Source organism: Scyliorhinus canicula, chromosome 18 (genome assembly GCF_902713615.1).
Source record: "Scyliorhinus canicula chromosome 18, sScyCan1.1, whole genome shotgun sequence".
Classification (NCBI taxonomy): domain Eukaryota; kingdom Metazoa; phylum Chordata; class Chondrichthyes; order Carcharhiniformes; family Scyliorhinidae; genus Scyliorhinus; species Scyliorhinus canicula.
In genome coordinates, this window is record NC_052163.1 from 40,553,873 (window position 1) to 40,572,500 (window position 18,628).

At 43.4% G+C, this 18,628-nt stretch overlaps 1 protein-coding gene across 1 annotated transcript in view; it reads left to right on the plus strand.

Moving 5' to 3' along the window:
- Positions 1–18,628, plus strand: part of xylt2 (xylosyltransferase II) — a 141,138-nt gene that overhangs the window by 60,962 nt on the left and 61,548 nt on the right. Inside the window, exons 3-6 of the mRNA XM_038778388.1 lie at positions 3,752–3,927; positions 9,109–9,311; positions 11,157–11,237; positions 15,995–16,211. Of these exons, the coding sequence (XP_038634316.1) occupies positions 3,752–3,927; positions 9,109–9,311; positions 11,157–11,237; positions 15,995–16,211 (677 nt within the window). The remainder of the gene's footprint in view (positions 1–3,751; positions 3,928–9,108; positions 9,312–11,156; positions 11,238–15,994; positions 16,212–18,628) is intronic.

The window sequence follows — 18,628 nt, forward strand, 5'->3', positions numbered from 1 at the left end:
TAATACATCCCTTATTTTAAATGCAGTAATCTTATTCTTCATTTTATTGTTCATTGCCATGTTTACCTGTTCTTTCTACCAAATAATCATTATAATGCAAAATGTTTCTTTAATATTTCTTCCATCTTTCTATTGTTAGTTATGATGTTATTCTGTATATCTCTTAATGGTAGTATTTCCAATGCCCTGGAGAAGAGGGTGCAGATGGTCTGGGATTAACTTTTTCCTTTGCCTTTACTGGCAACATGGCCTCTCTCTTAAGGGACTACCACATGCCTCAATGTACTTGCACAAAAGGGCTTCCTGCTCCAGGGCAAAGTTCCAGCCTTGAGATCCATATATCCTGGAGCGGGAATCTGAGTCCCTGCGGCTTTTTGTTTTGACAACCAAGGTGCATTCTGGGTGATGTAGTGCTTCCCGTGGCTGTGCTCTTGCCCACCTGCGCCAGGCACCAGCCCACTAAAGCTCTACACATCTTCTCTACATCTTCTCTACCGAGTAGTACTATACTATACATGCTTCACTCGATGCCTGTACCTATGTATTTACATTGTGTATTTATATATGTCCTATGTTTTCTTTTCATGTATGGAACGATCTGTCTGGACTGTATGCAGAACAATACTTTTCATTGTATCTCAGTACATGTGACAAATAAAATCCAAGTTACTGGAGTTGCGGTTACACCAAAATGGCCAAACGGGTCAATATGTGTAGGAGGAGCTCTGTTTGCATTAACAGTGAGACTTGGGTCAGCTATCTTGTAACACAGGATGGAGAGGAACCTGGTCTTGCCACCTTCACAACTGTCCCAAAATTCCCTCAATTATATTAATCTCTAACCATCCCAGGCCCCAGACGGAGTGAGTGAGTGTGAGTGGGAAAGAGAGCGAGAACCTGAGGATGGGTGTGAGGCCAGGCCCCCCCCCCCCCACCACCACACACACACACACACACACACACACCCACATGCACGCTCACACACATTCCTCCTCCCTTCCAAAGTCTGGTTGATGATTCCTCTTGCCCCGACCATGGCAGAATAAAACTTCCAGAATTCCCAGAAAGCTGCACGATTTATCTCTTTGACTCCCTCATCCGACTGCAATAACTTGCACAGCCAAGCAGCTTTTTCTCTGCTGACCACACAGAACCAACTGTTTTTCCTGCTTTTCTCTTTGACTGAAAAGCCTGGAGCTGATGAGTCTGTACTTTGTTAGCACAGCTGTCTTACTCCTTTGTCCTGGGTGTGAGAATTCCACATATTTCAGCAAGTTCCTTAATTTGGGCCCTTAGCAACTAATCCAGGTTATCAAACTGCATTTGGAACAGGTCACATGACCTTCTGTATTCCATTTTACCTAAAATTAAACATACAATATTGAGGTTTACAACGTTGTAACGCTTCCTGTGGGGAAATATTAAAATATTGAGTCTGTGGGAAAATATACTGTGGGAACACATCAGCTTTTCAGAATCTCTAGAGCACAAATGTGATATTGTAACAATGTAAGTGTAGCCAATCAATTAGATCAAAGTATGAATGCTGGTATGGAGTGCCAATCAGAAGTCACAGTTCAGAATATGTAAGCCAAAGGGGACAAGGAAGGGGCGGTACCAAAACAATTTTCTCTTATTTATATTTGAAATTGTACTAACCAAGTTTCGTAATAAACTCAATCTCAATCTACCACCGGACCCTGACTTGTATTAGAAAATAAGAGATCCCACAACTTCCCATACCAGCCTCCCCGAACAGGCACCGGAATGTGGCGAAAAGGGGCTTTTTACAGTGACTTCATTTGCAGCCTGCTTGTGACAATAAGCGATTTTTCTTTTCATTTCATTTCAAGAAAAGGAAATACATCACCATTGTGATGTGTTTTTATAACACAATGCAAAATATAACAATTTATAACATTCTATGCATTTTAACAACTGATTTGCTACATACTGTACAAGTAACATTCTCCTCCAATGCTGCTACTTTGTCCATTAAACAGTTCATTTTTCCGTAAGGAAAATTCATATAAACATATGAAATAGGAACTGAAGTAGGCCATTCGGCCCCTTGAGCCTGCTTCACCATTCAACAAGATCATGGCTGATCTGCTTGTATTTCAAGTTCTGCATTCACATAAACCCGAAATAACTTTTGACTCTCTTACCTAAGAAGAATCGATCCATCTCTGCCGTAAAAATATCCAGTGACTCCACTTCCACTGCCATCTGAGGCAGAGTTCCAAAATCGCACAACCGTGATGGGGAAAAAAATCTCTTCCTCTCTGTCCTAAAAGGGTGACCCCTAATTTTAAAATAGTGCTCCCTAGTTGTGGACTCACCCACAAAGAAAGGTCCTTTCCACACCTACCTTGTCAAGACCATTCAAATATAAACTTCAATCAAGTCACCACTCTTCTAAACTCCAGTGGAAACAAGTCCAGTTTCACTAACCTATCCTCGAAAGACAACCTGCTAATTCCTGGTGTCAATACAATAAATCTCCTCTGAACCGTTCTTCCTTCAGTAAGGAGATCAAAACTGCACACAGCGATATGGCCTCACCAATGGCCTGTACAACTGAAGCACAACATCCATACTTGGATGTTCAATTCTCTCATAATAAAGGATATAATTCTTATCGTATTGTATTATCTTTATTATAGTACATATACATTCTTGAATTATAGACCTGATTGAGGTGTACAAAATTATGAGGGACATAGATATGGTAGGGGCTGGAGAGTTAGAGAGGATTTGAGGAAAACTGTTTTCACCCAGAGGGTAATGGAAATTTGAAACTCACTGCTTGAAAGGGTAGTAGAGGCGGGAACCTTTACACCTTTCAAGAAACATTGAGATGAGCACTTGACATGTCATAACATACAAGGCTACAGACCAAGTGCTGGAAAATGAGATTACAACAAATGGGTGCTACCGGCAGCGTGAAGGCGCAGTGGTTAGCACTGCTGCCTCACGAAGCCGAAGACCCTGGTTCGATCCTGGCCCTGGGTCGTTGTCCGTGTGGAGTTTGCACATTCTCCTGTGTCATGCATGGGTCTCACCCCCACAACCCCAAAATATGCTGGGTAGGTGAATTTGCCACGCAAAATTGCCCCTTAATTGGAAAAAACAGAATTGGATACACTAAATTTATATTTAAGAAAGGAATAGATGAGTGCGTGATTGCTGGCGCAGACTCGATGGGTCGAAAGGCCTCTTGCTCTGCTATAAAGCTCTATGACCCATTCCAGTAGCCGCCTTGATTTCATGCTGTACCTCAAACTAACATGAGAGCACCTAATTAACGGAGCTACCCCACCCCCTTTTCTTGTCTTTCAAACTTTCTGTGCTATAAAGAGAAACATTCTGCAATTTCTCCACATAACTGAAATTTATTATCCTTTATATTATTCTAGTAAGCCTCTTCTGCACAATCCCCAAGCCTGTCACATCTTTTCTAAGTGTGGTACCCAGAATTAAAACCATACCCCAGCTGAGGCCGAATCAATGCTTTATAAAGATTTTGCGTAATTCCCCTGCTTTTATACGCTATCTTGTGTGTACTCTAAGCTGTTCAGTCAGTTCCCCCTAACCTTTCCATTGGAGCATGCACATCGGTAAGGTCAGGAGCAAATTATGTGAATTGTAGCAAAAAGAATTGTAGGAATAAATTAAAAATAATCTGTGACGGATTGCTTTGGACCCTACCTTGACTGATTATTGTACTAACTGAAGCGTTTCTTTGTAGGGAAACCGAACAGCAACATCCAGTGGGAAGACGGCAATGTGGATGTGGCATCAGTCCAGACCCCGGTTAGAATTGTCTATGTCCTTGTCGTTCATGGTAGAGCCATTAGGCAGCTGAAGCGACTGATCAAAGCCATCTATCATCGGCATCACTTTTACTATATCCACGTGGACAAGGTAGGTTCTCGGCAGTCCCGACAGGCACAAATGCAGTGATTAATGTTTGTATTGTGCTGAGAATTTCACCTATTATGCATATTGGACAAAAATGTTAACTGGTACTGACATGGTAGTACTTAACTCCTCTGATCCCATGTGGAACAGTGGGCAACAAGACTGCGCCACAAGCCCCAGTCCATTGCAATCACTTTTTCTTCACCCCATGTGATGTCCCAATCTTGGAGGTACTACTTAAGTGTACTTCACCAGGCCGTTTTTGGCTGGCCCTATATTGTTCTTCTGCTTGGTGGTATCTACACTCCTGCCACTCTGGGGGTTGGAGCAAAGGCTGTACCCGGCCATATCAGTCATATCTCTATCATGATGCCAGTTAGGTGCCTCTGACCAGTCCTCTGTGGCACTTCCTCATTGGTGATGCCATCTTTCCATGTGAGCCCAGTCTCTATGTCGACTGCACTGGTGAAAGGCGTCCAGCTTATGTGACACCTTTGCTGTTCTCTTCCATGTTGTGATTAGTACCACAATGGACAGGTAGAGTTGCAGCTTTATGGCTGTGTTGATGGTGCTGGATGCCCACACCTTCTGGAGCTGCTGAAGACCTGTGATGCTTTGCCGATTCTTGTGTGGATGTTGATACCGTCAATGGGGAAACCGTCTTGGAATACATTCCACATTGAACCAAAGAACAGACTCGATGATTGCCAGATATTGAAATGGTCAAGATACTTGGAGGAAGCTTCAATGGAAAGATTAAAGACAGGTAGAATGAAAGTGGAAGCATCAATAGGAGATGTGGCTATCGGCAGAAAACAAAATTAGAACAACTAGAATAGGCTAATGAATTCCAGAAATTTCCAGGGAACAGTTAGGTGGACTCAAAATGTCATTCTTTTGTGAACTGTCCAAAATGACAAAACGGAGTCCTCGAAATGACACACATTTCTGATAATCCTGAGGTAAAGAAGATAATGATGTATCTGAACAAATTATACTGATCACTAGGAGTTTTTGTCATGTGATGAGGGGATTTGCCAGTGTGAAAAAAATAGATAATCGGAATTAATTACTAAATCTTGGTATCAGAGCAACTGATGGAAGTAATCTTGCACCTCAATACTCATGTTTTGTGATAAAGGTTCTAAGGAATAGAATGTAGTAGATCAAGTAGCACATGTTTTAAAACTGTGCTATTAAGTTTACATTGCCTCTCCCGCTCCTTCTGTCAAAATATAGCGTCTCACGTTTCTCTGTATTAAATTCCACTTTCTAATTCTCTGCTCATTTTATTGGCCTCTTTTAATAATGTTGCAGTCGATTGATAGCACACTCCCTGTTTACCACACTTCCAGATTTGGTATGTGCAGCAAATTTTAAAATTTTGCTCTGTATTCCAACATCCTAGGCATTATTACCTATCAAAATATCAGTGGTCCTAGCAGTGACACCACTCTACCATCCCCCAATCGGAAAAACAGCTATTTATCACAAGAACAAGCTGGAACTCTATGCATCTATGGAAAGAGAAACAGAGTTAATGGGCACAATTCTCCAGCCTCGTTGCTTTCTCACTCAGGCGTAACGAGGCCGGTGAATAGCGGGAGATGCGCCGGGCGCCAAACAGTTTGCGAAGGAATCATCCCGCTCCCATGAATCGGGATCTCGCCGTATTGTGGCGAGAAACCAATTATCATCACTTAAGCCCCATTTCCATTCAATTAACGAGAGCGACCCCACATCCAATGGCCTCAGATTGTCATTCAGCAGCCTCCCCAGCAAGTGCTCATGCTGGCGTCGATTAGTATTCCTTTTGTAAAACATGAACCTGGCGGAAGAGCTTCTGTGGGGAGCTGAGGAGGTGAGCAACTATTTTTACTCGCTGGCAAAGAGTATGGAGGTGCTGGGCTTGCCACCCCAGTGCTCAGTGGGGTTATCCTCGGCTGTGGGTGGGGGACCTCTGCAGGGGTAGGCCGCAATTGTGGGGGGGGCGGGGGGGAGAAACCGGTGGGCAACCGCTCACGGCATCACGATGCCAAGCCCTGGATCCTGGTGTACCTGTTCTGGGGGCAACCCCTGTCCCTGCCGGTCTGCCCCAATGACCACCCATTACCCCCACCAACTGTTAAGGACTCTGACTGCGTGGTTGAAGGCTATTGCTAATAGAGCATTGCCAATCGTGGTTAAGTGAGCACCACACATTCCAAGTGGATTCCTGTCGGTGGGTGGGTCATTTAGCCTGTGGGAGTCATTGCCCAGCATCCCAATCACCCTGATGGCTGGACACTGCTTGAACACTGCAGGAGGGAACACCACTCGCAACATCTGAACACCCAGGATGAGCGCCACGGGTGGTGGTGGGGGGGGGGGGGGGGGGGGGGGGGGGGGAGAATGTCAGGAGAGATGGGCAAAGGGTCAGGGATCAATCTGCATTGCGGAAGGAAGTGGCAGAGGCATCATAATGGTTGGGCAAAAAGGACAATTCCCCCCCCCCCCCCCCCCTCAATGCCCTCAGTGATCCTCAACATGCTTTGCCTTCTTAGCTCTACCACTATGTCTTGGTGTTTCCCCAGGATGCACATCTGAGGTGTAGGCTGTCAGCTGCTTACCTCATCCCATGGCCTTCGATGTCCCTGGCGGGCCTCCTCTGGGGCCAGAGAGCCCCAGCTCACTTGGTGGCACTTGTCCCGTGTGCTGACTAGGAGACACAACCTCATCAGAGGGGTGGACTCGGGGGAGCTTCAGAAATAGAATCCCTACAGTGCAGGAAGCCATTTGGCCCATCCAGTCTGCACCGACCCTCTAGAACATAGAACATAGAACAGTACAGCACAGAACAGGCCCTTCGGCCCTCAATTTTGTGCCGAGCCATGATCACCCTACTCAAACCCACATATCCACGTAACCCAACAACCCCCCCCCCCCCCTCGGGGGCAATTTAGCATGACCAATGCACATAATCTTCATATCTTTGGGCTGTGGGAGGAAACAGGAGCACCTGGAGGAAATTTACGCAGAGATTGGGCAAATGTACAAACTCCACACAGCCGCTCAAGGCCGGAATTGAACCCGGGTCTCTGGTGCTGTGAGGCAGCAGTGCTAGCCACTATGTCGCGCAGTTTTGTATCCAAGTTATTAATGTCCTTTTAACATCACGTGGTTTTATTTCAAATCAGTCTTTGATGTTGTACATTTGACAACATCCCAGCACTGCCTTCATACACACTCCTTGTTACTGCTTCAGTGAAATACCGGGACTGTCTACTCATCCAGACATCTCTTTCACATGCGACATTAAACCCTAACTGGCCTCTGGTGGACTTGAAAGATTTCATAACACACCTTGAAGGAGATCACTCCTCCAGTTCTACCCTCTTGCACATCCTTAATTCAATTATTTCCACCAATGGCGGACGTGCCTTTAACTGCCTAAGCTTTAAACTTTGGAATTCTTTCCTTATAACTCTCGCCTCTTTTTAAAAAAAATATCTTTCATGGGATGTGGGCATTGCTGGCTGGGCCAGCATTTATTACCCATCCCTAATTACCCTTGAACTGAATGATTTGCTAGACCACATTGCTTGGATCTGGAATCCCGCATAGACCAGGAGATTTCCTTCCCTAAAGAGCAGTAGTGAACCAGATGGGATTTTGTGACAATCAACAATGGTTCATGGTCATTAGTAGGCTTTTCTCTCCAGATGTCTTTTATCAGATTTAAAGTTCAACATCTGCCGTGGTAGGATTTGAACCTGGGACCCTTAGATTTACCCTGGGTCTCTGATTGCTAGTCCAGTAACAATGCCACACACCACCAGCTCCCCGATGATGTTTTTTAACACATAACCAAAGTTTTGGTCATTTGTCCTAGCATCGATTCACATGGCTCAGTGACAGTTTTACCCGATAAAGATAATTGTCTGGAACTTGGAGCCTAGAAATGTGATGGAAATGGTGAAATGAAAACAATCAGTGATTTCAAAAGGGTTTCAAAAAACGTGAAGATAAACTTGTAGGGCTGTGGGTATTGAGTGGGGTAGTGGGACTGACTGGTTTGCTCTGCAGAGAGTTGGCACAAACTAGATGAGCTGAATAGCCTCCGTTTGTGTCATATGACACTGGCCCAAGGTTCTAAGCCGTTTGCAGGTCTGGAAGATTCCGTTAGCATAAAGAGCTGGAAAATTCCTGGGCTCTGACTCTTATTAATGCTCCTATAAAGTGCCTTGAGACATTTTACTACATTAAAGTGTCTGATAAAAGATAGTTGTTCTCTTGACCAATATTTATCCCTCGGCCAACACTAAAGTAGAGTATCTAATAATTTATCTCATTGCTGTTTGTGAGAGCTTGCTCTGTGCAAATTGGCTTTTGTTCCCTGCGTTACAATAGTGACTGCACTTCAGAAGTACTTCATTGGCTCTAAAACTCTGGTCATGGAAGGCACTACTTAAATGCAAGTTCATTACTTTTTCCATTCCTCACTAGCTGTACCTGATATTGTTGTGAACCGAGGGGAGCAGAGAGGCTGAGGTTAATTCAGTTGGAGGCTAATATTAAACTGTGTTACTAAGTGCAGAGGTTAAGCAAGCCGGAATAAAGCAGAGATATCGCCAGGAAGGCAGCAGGGAAATAGATTTAAAGAGAAGGCAGCAGGGTGAAATCAGTAGAAGGTTCCAGAACGGTAGGGGTTGGGGTTAACCAAGCTGTGGCCTCGAAATGAGAGTCATTTTTCTCCAATTGTGATGTGAAGGGCTGTGATCTAGCAATGAGATCCACTCTTCTCCCATGATGTAGACTGGATACGTGGTGGGATCTGCAACCAAGTAGCAAAGTGTCCTCTCGGTGAAGAGGTTGTTGGCAAAAGAACCAATGGGATGTTGAGATTTATTTTAAGCAGTTGGTTTTTGTATACTGGAATGCACTCCTTCAAAGGACAGTGGGAGCAGATTTATTCTAAAGTTCAAAATGGAATTGGATAGATAATTGAAACGGTAAAATTTGCAATGCTATGAGTAAGGAGTTGAGAGTGTGTGACTAATTGGATATCTCCAGTCTCTTTCTGAACTGTATCGAATGATTCAGGATTGAAGGAGAAGGTATGGGTGAAAATGAAGAGAGGGGTTTTGGGAAATTGTGTGATTATTTCAGTCTTGAATGTAATTTTTTGCCATTCTGAACCTGCAGCGTTCCGATTACCTGCACAGAGAGACGTTGAAGCTGGCCCAGCATTACCCAAACATCCGGGTAACCCCCTGGCGGATGGTTACAATCTGGGGAGGTGCAAGTCTGCTGAAGATGTACCTGCACTGCATGAAAGATCTACTTGAAATGAAAGACTGGGAGTGGGACTATTTCATCAACCTGAGCGCCACTGACTACCCCACCAGGTCAGTGTCGTTGAATAGTAGGCGGGTGAAATGATTGGAGCCATGGAGGGTAACACCGATCCTTCTTCAGCGTAATTTGTAGCAAAGCTGCAACATTGTCTTCCCTCACCGCCAGATCTCCTCTCGCGTACCACATATGCTGATAGGTTTCTGTCTGTTACTCCAAGTTTATCATGTGTACTTTAGACAGTAAACTCAAACAACGTTTCTGATAGTGAGAAACTTGTAATCCTATCCTTACCCAATGTCAGTGGCTGGATGGTGGGAAGGAAAAACCCATGTCTGATATTTTGGTATAGGTTTAGTCTTGGCAGGGTATTATAATATATGCTACAGGGCTGGTGGATGCAGGTTGTCACTATAACACTGGGGCACTGTCCCGGCTTTTACGTCTGTCAATGTAAAATATTGGTGTACTGAAGGGTGGGTACAAGCCTATTATTATATAGCATTAGAATATACTCTTACATATGAATGGTGGTGCTTGGGCTACTTCAGAATATCTGCAAAACACCTGAGTGTCTGAAGGTGCACAGATGCTCTTTGTGATCAACTGTCCTGCATCATTTTGATGAATGCTTTTACCATTCATTCCAGTGTGTATCATATCTTATTGCACAATGCCTCGTCCTGGATTACAGCTGTTAAACACGGCTTTCCACAATAATTGCTAACCCCACTTGAGCTCAGACTATGTTAGCTGCTCCATTCTTACTTTAAATAAAGCATTGGTATCAAAATCTGAATAGCAGCTCGCATCTTGGCTAATTGTCTGCATTTGTCTTCCATTCTTCTTCTCTCCCCTACACACTTTCTCCTTTCTTCCAGTCCCCCATTCTCTCTCATTTTCCCCGTCTTCTTTTTTCTTTCTCTCACCCTGCTGCCTTTCTTTACCTCTCCTCATTCTGTCCATCCTTTCTTTTTCTTTTGTGTAAATCCCTTTCAATCCCCTCAACTGCCAAGCCCTCCCTCTACAACCGCAAATCCTTTCCTTCTCCTCCATTCCATTTCACCATGTCCCTTTTCCTAACTCATGCTGTAGCTGTAATGGTACCCTCCAAGTACCTCACAGAGTGGGACATTCTTTATTAGCCAAGACATTGAATGTCAACAGGCTGTACAATCACAGAATGCCTTATGATGATTCCAAGCCTACCCTTACTTAAAGAACTCTTCCCAGCAGGCGGCACTCATTTTTGATCCCGAGGAGGATGGCCTTTTCCTCAAGCCAGATGTACTGAATCTCACTGCTACTCCAGCTAACCACACATTTGTCTCAGATAAGAATATTTTTTCACTAATTTTATGTCCTCCTAAGTTTGATTATTTCTGTTCAGTGAGTCAATCCAGTGAATGAATTCAAAACACAATACAATGCATGTTAAACTCTGCAACATTATGCGGACATGATCAGGCCAATTAGCAAGTTCCTTCCACATTTGCTCGTACATCACTACATTGGCAGTCTCAGTCAGGATGCCAGGTGTAGGAAGTGAAATGCTACATTGAAGTTTAAGCATCGAAGAAGCTTTACTTTGTATCTAACCCATGCTGTACCTATCCTGGGAGTTTGACCTGTGCAGTATCCAACCTTGGGTGAGTTTTATGCTATTCAAAATGTAAAATGAGTCATTCCCGAATATTAACATCTTTTCAAAGCAAAATGGTGTGGAAACTGGAAACCTGCAATAAGACAGCGAATGGAAACACTCAACACGTCAGACACCAACTGTGAAGAATGAAACCTCCTTCACATTGAACAGCACAGCATAACTATCAACAGTGGGGTTTCAAAGTAAAATATTATAAACATTTGCTTACAATGTTAATTCTTTTATTTTACAGGACAAATGATGAGTTGGTAGGATTCCTCTCCAGGTACAGAGAGAAAAACTTCTTGAAGTCTCATGGCCGGGATAATGCCAGGTAGGAGCCAAAATTAGTCCAACTGTTGCAGGTTGTACAGACCCTGTTTACCCCTGTACTGTCCTGCAAGGGACGGTTTCAGTGAGGGATGCAGTGGAAACACTGCAGCTGTGGCAGGAATTATGGCTATTGCACTGTCAAAGGCTACTGTTTTAAAAAAAAAATCAAATAAAATCCCAAGGCCCAAAATGTAGGTCCTGATTGCTGTTGCATATCGAATCATAGAATCCCTACAGTGCAGAAGGAGGCCATTTGTCTCCACCGACCCTTTGAAAGAACACCCCATCGAGGCCCAATCCCCGCTCTATTCCTGTACCCCAATCCTAAGGGGCAGTTTAATGCCTATCCACCTAACATGCACATCTGTAGACTGTGGGAGGAAACCGGAGCACCCGGAGGAACCCCACACAGACATAAGGAGAACATGCAAACTCAGCACAGTCACCCAAGGTCTCTGGCACTGTAATGCAGCAGTGCTAACCACTGTATCACTGTGCTGCTCTGGAAGATTTAGAAGAATTTAGCTGCGTGGTGTTTACGCTTTCTGACAGGGGTCCAAAAGACTACAGATTGTTTATAGGTCTGAAACTCAGGCTGCGATTTCTTGGGGGCCCATTAACCGCGACATAAACCCTGTAATGGTCACTAATTCTCACAAGAGGCCAAAAACAGGATTTGCGCTGGTGAGAACTCTGAACGTGATGATCCCAGCCCTCCCTGCTGACATAATCAAGTTCACACATACGGAGGGCGAAGACCTGTTGATCATCAATTTGAATTCATTCAAATATGCTTTAATGGCATAACACTATTGCTTCCGGTGAGGAGGGACATGGTTTCCCCTAGCACCCTGGCTTTGAGATTGGGGTGCTCTTCCCCATAGAGCTGGAGCTTGCTGGCTTTGAGGCCCTGCCCTGCCACAGGGATAGCGTAAAACACGCACCCCTGCTTTTGTTTTTGAAAACGTGTGAGAAGATCTGGAGAGAAAACCTGGCTGTTTCTTTGAGGAGAAACGCACCGATTTGCAATCAGAACATGGCGCTTTTCTCAAAAGATAACTTTCTCATCCCAATAATCAGACGAATGAACCTTCTCTGAGCGTCTAATGTAATGATGTGCTCCCTTGAATAAGGAGACGGAAACTGTATGCATTACTCTCGATGTGGTCTCACCAGTGCCTTGTATAACCGTAGAAAAACTTCCCTACGTTTATATTCCATGACCCTTGTAATGTTAACATTCCATGTGCCTTCCTAATCACTTGCTGTACCTGCATAACAACCTTTTTGTAATTATGTACCAGAACAGCCAGATACCTCTGCACCTCAATTAGTTGCATATTGCCAACCCAAAGTGACCCATTTATGCCTACTCTTTTCCTATTAGCCAATCTTCTATCCATCCTAATATGTTACACCATGACATACTCTTATTTTGTGTTCTAATCTTTGTTGTGGCATATTGTCAGAAGCCTTCTTGAAATCGAAGTACACCACAATCACAGGTTTCCCTTTATCCAAGTTGCTTGTTAGTTTCTCAAAGAACTCTAGTAAATCAGTCAAATACGATTTCCCTTTCAGAAACCCATTTAAAAAAAATATATATTTTATTCAAGGTATTTTCATACAAACAAACAAAAGCAGAAGAAAAATCGTACAACATTACAAATTCCCTTTCCGAAAACCATGTTCACTCTGCCTATTGCCCTGAGATTTACTCAGCGCCCAGTAACCTCCTTAGACTCCAGTATTTTTCGTATGACAGATGTTAAGTTAAATGGATAGTAGTTTTGTGCTTGCTGCCCACCTCCTTTCTTGAAGAGGAATCATGTTTGCTATTTCCAATCTGTTGGGACCTTTCCAGAATCTAGGGAATTGTGGAAAGTCCAAACCAATAGGGTGAAACTCACCAGGATTTGTCAGCTTTTATTTCTAATAATGTACTTAGCACCCTTTCCTAGGGTGGTGGTTTAGGGGCCATGGGGCTGGTTTAGTACAGGGCTAAAGAGCTGGCTTTTAAAGCAGACCAAGGCAGGCCAGCAGCACGGTTCAATTCCTGTACCAGCCTCCCCGAACAGGCGCCAGAATGTGGCAACTAGGGGCTTTTCACGTAACTTCATTTGAAGCCTACTTGTGACAATAAGCGATTTTCATTTCATTTAATTTCCCTGGTGATTGTAATTGTTTTCACTCCTTTCACCTCTTAATTCACAATCATTTCTGGGATGTTATTTGTATTCTCCACAGTGAAGACAGATGTAAAATATCAGTTCAATTCATCTGCCCTTTCTTTATTTTCTATTATTAATTCTCCTGACTCACTCTCTCTAAAGAACCAATACTCACTTGGGTTATTCTTCCTTTTAATAACTGTAGAAATTCTTACTGTTATCATATTTCTGGCTTGCTTTCTGTCAAACTGTAATTTCTCCTTCCTCGTTATTCTTTTAATCATTGTTTGCTGTTTTTTATATTCTGCCTGATCTTCTGACCTCCACTAATCTTCACAGAATTGTACGCTCTTTTGTTCAAGATGATACTATCTTTAACTCCCTTATGTAGCTACGGCTAGTTCATCCCTCCCCAGAGTCTTTCTTTCTCATTGAAATGTGCCTTCTGCTGAGCGTTATGTTTTTAAATGTCTGCCACTACATCTCTACTATCGTATCCCATACTAGCCTATCCCATAACCTAATTTCTCAGTTCACTTTCACCAGCTGTCTTACCCTCACAATTGCCGTAATTAAGTTTAAAATGCTCATTTTAGACCCACTCTTCTCGCCTTATAACTAAATGCAAAATTCAATCTACCTAGCAATGTCTTTACTATAAGAAGATTAATTAATCCTCCTTGTTGCACATTCCCAGATCTAAAATAGCTTTCTCTTTGACTGGCTGTAGAAGGTGTTGCTGTAAGAAACCTTTCAAAAGCACTCTACAAACACATAATCTAGCCTAACCTTGCTAATCTGATTCATCCAATCCGTATGTAGATTGTAATCGCCCATGATTATCGCCATAACGTTGTCACAAGCCCCCTTATTTTGTCCTGTGTACCCTGTCATACAGTGTGGTTACTGTTAAGGAGGCTATAAACTACTCCCACAAATGACGTCCTACCATTCCTATTCTTTATCTCTACCCAAACTGATTCTACTTAAATAAAAACAACTACTGCATATATTGGAAATCTGAAATAAAAACAGAAAATGCTGGATACACTCGGCAGGTATGGCAGTATATGTGGAGAGAAACAGATTTAATGTTTTGGATCTAATGATCCTTCTAAATCTTGATCTTTAGAACTTAGATCATCACTCACTAATGTACTAATGCCATCCTTAATTAACAGAGCTACTCCTCCACCGTTTCCCAGTTTTGTGTCCTTCCAAAATGTAATATACCCTTGAATATTCAGGTCCCAGTTGTTATCTTGCAGCCTTAGTAATGTCTATTACATTGTACTATTTGAGCTTCCATTTCATCAATTTTGTCGTGACTGCTACATGCATTTAGATTCGGAGCCTTTAGTTCTGTCATTTTACTATTCTTGCAACCTCTAGTCTCATTTACTGGCTTAGCCTTACGTTTATATGCTCTTTCCATTCCTGCCATGCTCTATTATCATTCCCCTTATTACAACCTTGCTCTCTTGCCATCTCTCCTTAATTGATCACACCTTCCAACACTATTTGAAAATAAATTTAGAGTACCCAATTCTTCTTTTTCCAATTAAGGGGCAATTTAGCATGGCCAATCCGCCTATCCAATGTGGTTGAGGCTTTTTGTTCTTTTTCTGTTAGTTTGTTTCTTTGCCCCTTCATATCGTATGCAGATGGCCTCCCAGCCAGATCTTTATGATGCCTTTATTTGCCAAACTGGCAGGGAGCTTTAATTAACGATTTGTTCAGGTTTGGATTTACTACAAAATATGTATTTCTGACAAACAAATATTAAAACTCTTGCACCTCACTCAGAAGGTTGGAAGTTCAAGTTTCAATCCAGACATGTAAGCAATGAAGTACTAAGGGCATACTGCTGTGTTGGAAGTGCCATCTGTCAGATGCAACATTAAACCAAGTACTCCCTCTCAGGTCAGTGTAAATGATCCCAAGGGAACTACTTGCAGAAGAGCAGGTAAGTTTTTCCCAGTTTCTTAGCTAATGTATACTTTTCAACTTGCCTCACTAAACCTGATCATCTGATCCAAGGCTTCCAAACTGTCACAGGAAGTGATTTTCTGTCACAAGCTCTGATGCAGTAATAGCTCCAGTTGTAAGGCCCCTTTAAATATTTGTTGGTGGGCATGGTGTAACAGATTGCTCTCTGGGGTCTGATTGCTACTGCATTAAAAGCCTGTGTTAATTTTTCTTGGATGTTCAGCTCCTATTTCACACCCCTCCATCCACTGATAAATTAAAACACTCCGCCGCTCGACACCTGAAACCTCCCCACTTCCCTTCTGCTCAACAAATCCTGAAGCCTCACAAATTTTCACTCTGGTGGTCACACAAAGTCTGAGGCATTTGGGGTCACTCATAATGGAATCTTGGAAATTACTGATCTTATCAATTGACTCATTGCTGGTCATGGGTGCTTCTGTGTACATTGGCTGTCATGTTTTCTACACTACAACTGTGACTACGATTCAAAAATATTCTGCAAGACACTTTGGAATGTCCTGAGATCAAGGAAAGTACGATAAAAGTGCATGTTTTCTTTGTTCAATAATTCAAATCTACTCGTTATCATTTACAGGTTCATCAAGAAGCAGGGGTTAGATCGACTGTTCCATGAATGTGACAATCACATGTGGCGCCTTGGAGACAGGCAGATTCCCGAAGGCATTGTGGTGGATGGTGGTTCTGACTGGTTCGCCCTGACTCACAAGTTTGTTGACTATGTGGTGCACACGCAGGATGAGTTGGTCACTCAGCTAAAGCAGTTCTACTGGTACACACTACTTCCAGCTGAGGTGAGAACTGGCAACGGCAGAGGTCTATTCTTTTCAAATGGGCTCTATTCTGTGCCCATCAACATAGGGGCATTAATGTTTGGGAATGGAGCACTTCCAATTTCAGACACCCAGCATAAGCATCAAACATTCCCAGGGCAGGTACCAGGTACAGCTGGGTTAAATGTAGAGTAAAGTTCCCTTCACACTTTCCCATTAAACATTTTGAGGATGGATAGAAAGCTCAGGGCAGCACGGTAGCACAAGTGGATAGCACTGTGGCTTCACAGCAGCAGGGTCCCAGGTTAGATTCCCCGCTGCGTCACTGTCTGTGCGTAGTCTGCACGTTCTCCCCGTGACTGCGTGGGTTTCCTCCGGGTGCTCCGGTTTCCTCCCGCAGTCCAAAGACGTGCAGGTGAGGCGGATTGGCCATGATAAATTGCCCTTAGTGACCAAAATGGTGAGGAGGGGTTATTGGGTTACAGGGATAGGGTGGAAGTGAAGGCTTAAGTGAGTCGGTGCAGACTCGATGGACTGAGTGGCCTCCTTCTGCACTGTATGTTCTATGTTCTCAGAGTGGGAGGAAGATAGAGCATTAAAATGGCAAAAGGCAGGAGTCTCCGACTCCTGCTTGGGGACTGAGTGAAACTAGTTTTTCTTGTCTTTACTTACAGCTAAAGCCCTTATCCTTTTAAAAATGCTTAATCGTTGGGTACCTTGTTTTTATAATGTTGCTGCGCCATAGCTCAGACAGGTGTAATCTGATGAACCCCCACGGAGTGCATTCATCTGCAATTAGGAGTTTTATTGCACAAGTAAATCAGGACTGAATAGATGCAATTAATCATCTTTCACTAATGTGATACATGGGCAGGCATTTGTCAAACCTATACGGGGAAGTACAGAAAGAGTGCTAACCCAGTGGTACATACATCACATGTAGGATAGTGTGAGGACAGGCACTTTAAACCCTACAATGTACCAAGAGAGCAATATATTTAATTTCTATCTTGAAAGGTTTATGAGGTTGGACATGTTATTTCTGGGAAGGAAAGGATTTTAGGGTGACATGAGTCAAGTCTTCAAGGTTTGAAAAAATTGACTGATATTGTGATATTGAAAGTTTCAAAACTTGGGCGCAAGCTCAAAATGAGACAGCTGGGAGAAAAAAGGGAACTCAATGGATTTAATTCATTCAAAGGGTGTTACTATTTTGGAGTCATGTTAGTACTCTAACTCTAATCAAAGATCATCTCTCTTAAGATCCTAAAACTACACTAACATTTATGAAATCTCAATCCTTTTACTAGCCTAAAACTCCAATCACACCATCCTTCAATGCCTTAACACTCCTGTGAATCCCATTTCTAATATCTTAACATCCCAATTTAAGCCCGTCCTTCCAGTAGTTGAAGCATTGTCTTATTTTCTGTCCCATACCACTTTCTTTCTGGACTCTTGAACTTCCATTTATAAATTTTCTTGATCGCTTGTTTTTATACTAGCTCCTTCTCTTTCATATTTATACGTTTCATCCCCTAATCAGAACTGAACATGTTCTCCAAGTAAGAGTCCCCGCTTAGCCTAAATTAACATCTGGGGACCTATCTTACCATTTTGCTTTCAGTTCTCTCTCCGTGCCTGGCTCTTTCCTTCTCTCTTACTGTGCCCCTCCGGCCTGAATTTTCGCCATGATGCAGAGGTTCTCTGTTGACAGGTGCTGCTTCCTCTGCCTGAGCCGCAGGTGTATTGCGCAGGAGAGTCTTAAGGCAATGATTTTTTTCACTGCCTCTGTCTGAACTACTCTCTGGCTTCCAGATAGGGGTCTATCTTCTGGGGGGCTTCCAGACAGGGGTTTCTCTTGGGGTTTGTGGAGGTGTCTCTATATTCAGTGGTTTCTGTGGGATATCTCTTTATTTGGGGGGGGAGGGGCCTCTTTATTTAAGGTGTCTCTTTATTTAGAGGGCCTATGTAGGGGTCTCTGTGTGGGGGGGGGGGGGGGTCTTTTTATTTAAGGGGTCACTGGGGTGGTGGGGGGGGGGGGGAGATCGGGTAACCCCTGTATTGGGCAGAAGGGGTGGGGGAGGGGCTGAATTGCATTGCGGGGGGGAAGAATGGGTTGACTTGCACTAAGTTGCCAGGGAGGTTGGGGCAATAGGGGCTGAGTAGAAGGACACCAAATTGATAATATGGGTATGTGTACAAGGGGGTGTGGGCACTCATTGGCTATAGGTTATGGGGGCCATGGGGGGTTGCGGAGCATGGGTTGGCATTCATGAAGCATAGGAAGTGAGAGGAACAGTGAGTGTTGGGGGTATGAGTATGCATCTATAGAGTATAGATAGGGAGTGTGTGGAGAGGTGAGGCAGGAGGGATGCTTTTTGTTTCATTATTATTTTTTATGTATTAAAACACAGACAGGCTTGCAGCTTTCTCTT